Source organism: Spinacia oleracea, chromosome 4 (genome assembly GCF_020520425.1).
Source record: "Spinacia oleracea cultivar Varoflay chromosome 4, BTI_SOV_V1, whole genome shotgun sequence".
Taxonomy (NCBI): Eukaryota; Viridiplantae; Streptophyta; class Magnoliopsida; order Caryophyllales; family Amaranthaceae; genus Spinacia; species Spinacia oleracea.
Genome location: NC_079490.1, coordinates 60,769,946 through 60,773,488, shown reverse-complemented (window position 1 = coordinate 60,773,488; position 3,543 = coordinate 60,769,946). Strand labels below are relative to the sequence as shown.

The 3,543-nt window shown below is 45.8% G+C and overlaps 1 protein-coding gene and 1 pseudogene across 1 annotated transcript; one reads left to right on the top strand and one right to left on the bottom strand.

Annotated features, from left to right (window-relative positions):
- Positions 1 to 562: 562 nt before the first annotated feature.
- On the bottom strand, positions 563 to 1,488 carry LOC130471569 (uncharacterized). The gene is made up of 2 exons (XM_056841771.1): positions 985 to 1,488; positions 563 to 871 (listed from the first exon to the last, which is right to left on the bottom strand). Exons 1-2 carry the CDS (start codon positions 1,486 to 1,488, stop codon positions 563 to 565), a joined length of 813 nt encoding a protein of 270 aa, XP_056697749.1.
- Positions 1,489 to 2,949: 1,461 nt separating this feature from the next.
- Positions 2,950 to 3,050, top strand: LOC130460406 (uncharacterized; annotated as a pseudogene).
- Positions 3,051 to 3,543: the final 493 nt, after the last annotated feature.

The window sequence follows — 3,543 nt, the reverse complement described above, 5'->3', positions numbered from 1 at the left end:
AATGAATTTGATGAGGAGTAGTGGTAGTAAGTGAGAGAGGAGAGAGCAATGGAGAGGAGAGTATGAGAGGAAGTCGAAGAAATGAAGAAGAAAGGGGGGGGGGGGCTCGCGATTTTTTCAAATTAAAGACTTCAGAGACAGCTCCGCCAGTCTGTGCGATCGAACAGAAAAAGTCGTTCGGTCGGACAGACCTGTGCGATCGAATTTTTCAAGTTGTGCGATCGTTTTCCAAAACCTGGCCATTCTGCCTCAAAAACCAGTTTTGTGCGATCGAACGAGGAATCCTGTTCGGTGGCACAAAACATGATTTTGCAAATATCTCACAAGCTTCCCCTTTTAATCGAAAATTAAGCTAATTAATGGAAAATAAAGCATAAAATCAAATAAAAACTAAAACTAGGAGTTAGACAACCGGGTTGCCTCCCGAGTAGCGCTCGTTTAACGTCATTAGCTTGACGAATCCCCCCAAAGCTCATAGGGGGACGAGAGAGGAAATAAATACACGAGTTGCCTCCCGGTAGCGCTCGTTTAACGTCATTAGCTTGACGGACCCCCCCAAAAGTCAAGGGGGGTCAAACACAACAAACCTCGGGTCAACACTAGTCAACAAACCTTTCTTGGCCTCCTTGGGCACAAACAACTTACCCAAACCACCACTTATTGAGTGGGGACCAAACCATGTCCTTTTAGGCATAGGATTGCCTTGCTTGGACTTCTTGCTCATACACTTCTTACCATTAGATACCGGAGTGAAAGACTTTACATCATCAAGATCCATCCCGAATGTGTCGGGAATGGTAATGACGTCATCACAGGGATCACCTTGCACAAAGGAGCTCTCGTGCATATCCTTCTTCACCTTCCTATCAATCTAAAAATCACACTTAAGAACACAAGGATTGTTAGAAGCAATATCACAAGAATGATTGTGATCAACACAAGCAAGAGTGTCAACTTTCATACAACTTTTCATCTTAGAGCAACAAGTTCATCAATTGCAAGCTTGAAACTAGCCTTGGCGTCTCCCGCTTTCAAGGTGATTGGTCCCCCTTGCACATCGATAAGAGCACCCGCGGTGGCTAAAAATGGCCTCCCCAAGATAATGGGGGTATGTGCATCCTCATCAATGTCCAAGACGACGAGATCCACAAGGAAAGTAAGCTCGCTAATAACTAGGGGAACATCCTCAATCCTAGCCAATGGCAACATAACCGATCCATCGGCTAGTTGCAATGACATAGCGGTAGGAGAGAGATCACCTAGCTTGAGCTTCTCATAAGTCTTAAATGGCAAGATGCTAACACTCGCCCCCAAATCACAAAGAGCATTATCAAATTTGAGCTTTTGAATGCTACAAGGGATAGAAATACTCCCGGGATCATTGAGTTTTGGGGGAAAGGAGTGTTGAATTAGAGCGCTACAACTCTCCGTGAGTTGCACTTTCTCCTTTGCTTCATAACTTCTCTTCCCACTAAGAATATCTCTCATGAATCTAGGCATTTGTTTGAGTACCTCGGTGAAAGATAAGGACACATAAAGCTTGCTAATGGTTTCCCAAAACTTGTGAAATTGATCATCAAGTTTATTTCCAGAAATTCTTTGAGGAGAGGGGGAGGTGGAATTAGGAGAGGAGGAAGAGTAGTCCCCGTCGACTTAACACCATCAATCACACCATCGACATGAGACTCCTCTTCCGCAATATCACAGTCCGGAGACTCATTCCCCTTAAGATCCTCACCCCTAGAACAAGGTGCATCAACTAGCCTAGCATCATCATCTAGAGTCATCCCAATCCGAGTCACAACCGAGTACATTTGTTTAGGTGCTCGACCTTGGGGTGGGACACTTGTGTGCACTTGTTGCTCTTTAATGGTGCTAGCTAGTTGAGCAAGTTGGGTCTCAATCATCTTCAAGTGAGTGTTGGATTGTTTGAATCCATCCTCAAACTCGACATTCTTCTTGGCTTGCGCCCCCACAAACGACTCCATGAGAGCCTCAAGATTAGACTTGAGAGGCGGGAGTGGTGGAGGTGCAATGTCATAACCACTAAGGTTTTCTTGATATTGGTTGCCAAAGGTCCTCGGTCCATTGAATTGGGGGGGTGGCAATTGAGATGCACCATAAGGACCTCCCGAGTTCAAAGGATAACCCCCACTTGAGGCACCCCTAAATTGCCCATAAGAGTAGTTATAACCCCCTCCACCTTGATGGTTGGGATTATAACTCCCTTGGTTGTATTGGCCTTGATTGCCAAAATATTGAGATTGACCATAGGGCGCTTGGCTTTGATAGCCTTGTGCTCTATAGCCACCTCGATTTTGGCTATCATACCCACTTCCTTGGCCATAGCCTTGGTGGGAACCATACATAGAGGGCCATCTAGGTTGCCTAGAAAAATTTAGATTGTTAGGGTTATCATTCCTAGACCTCTCATTTAAGGCATTAGCATACTCTACATCAAAATCGTCTTCATACGAAGGGCCATAATCCACAAATGACAAGTTATGAACTAAGGGGCATGCATTGGGGGAGTGACTAAAGTCTTGGCAATTTTCGCAAAAGGAGGTGCCCGGAGGCATTGTATCATAAGAACTAACCTTGCTCTTCCCCTTATTGAGAAGAGTGGCCGAAGGAGATGGGATTGTAGACGGTGATGGCGGTTGACTTGGTGTGGTTTTGTGCTTCTCCAATCCCGAGCCAAGCTTCTCTATCATCCGTGCTTGCTCTATGGCGTACACCGAACCCTTACCATCTTCACTCCTACCTTTCCCATCATAATTCCTTGTGCCTAAATGCCAAGATTGGTAGTTTTGAACTACATCCTCAATGATTTCCTCTATTTGATCCTCAGTTTTGTTCATGATGGGGCCTCCCGCGCCCGCATCAAGACTTGTCTTTGAACTTGGACTCAACCCCAAGTACAATGTTTGAAGAAACAACCATTTAGAGATCCCATGGTGAGGGCATTCCCTTTGGTACTCCTTAAAACGATCCCAAGCTTCGAAGAGTGACTCATCTCCCCTTTGCTCAAAGGATTGAATCTTGTGGCGACACTCTGCCGTCTTCCCATGCGAATAGAACTTGTTTAAGAATGCACCCGTCACCTCGGTCCAAGTGCGAAGTGAGTTGGGCTTGACCTCCTTTTCAAGCCAATCACTTGCTCGCCCAAGTAGAGAGAACCCAAACAATGTCAACCTCACGTAATCCGCTGTGACACCATTGTGCTTGATTGTGTCACAATAGTGCTCGAACTGTTTAAGATGTTCGTGAGGTGATTCATTGCTCTTCCCACAAAAGGGGTGGCTTTGGACCAAATTGATTAAGGCGGGCTTGATCTCAAAGTTGTTGGCACCCGTTGTGGGGGCTTGAATACCGCATGTAGCTTCGAATGCCCCCGGTATTCCCAAGTTCTTAACCGGGAGTGCCATATTCTCAAAAACTTGCTCACTCTCTTGTGGTTCCTCACCAACACTCAACGATTCGAATCTGTTATGCCTTGATGAGCTAGACCGTACACGCCTTAGTCTCCTAAGTGTCCTCTCC

Coding starts and splice junctions, on each gene's coding strand:
- LOC130471569 (XM_056841771.1), bottom strand. CDS start 1,488: ATGAGAGATATTCTTAGTGGGAAGAGAAGTTATGAAGCAAAGGAGAAA. Junction 872..984: donor AGCTTGCAATTGATGAACTT/GTTGCTCTAAGA, acceptor TGTGATTTTTAG/ATTGATAGGAAGGTGAAGAA.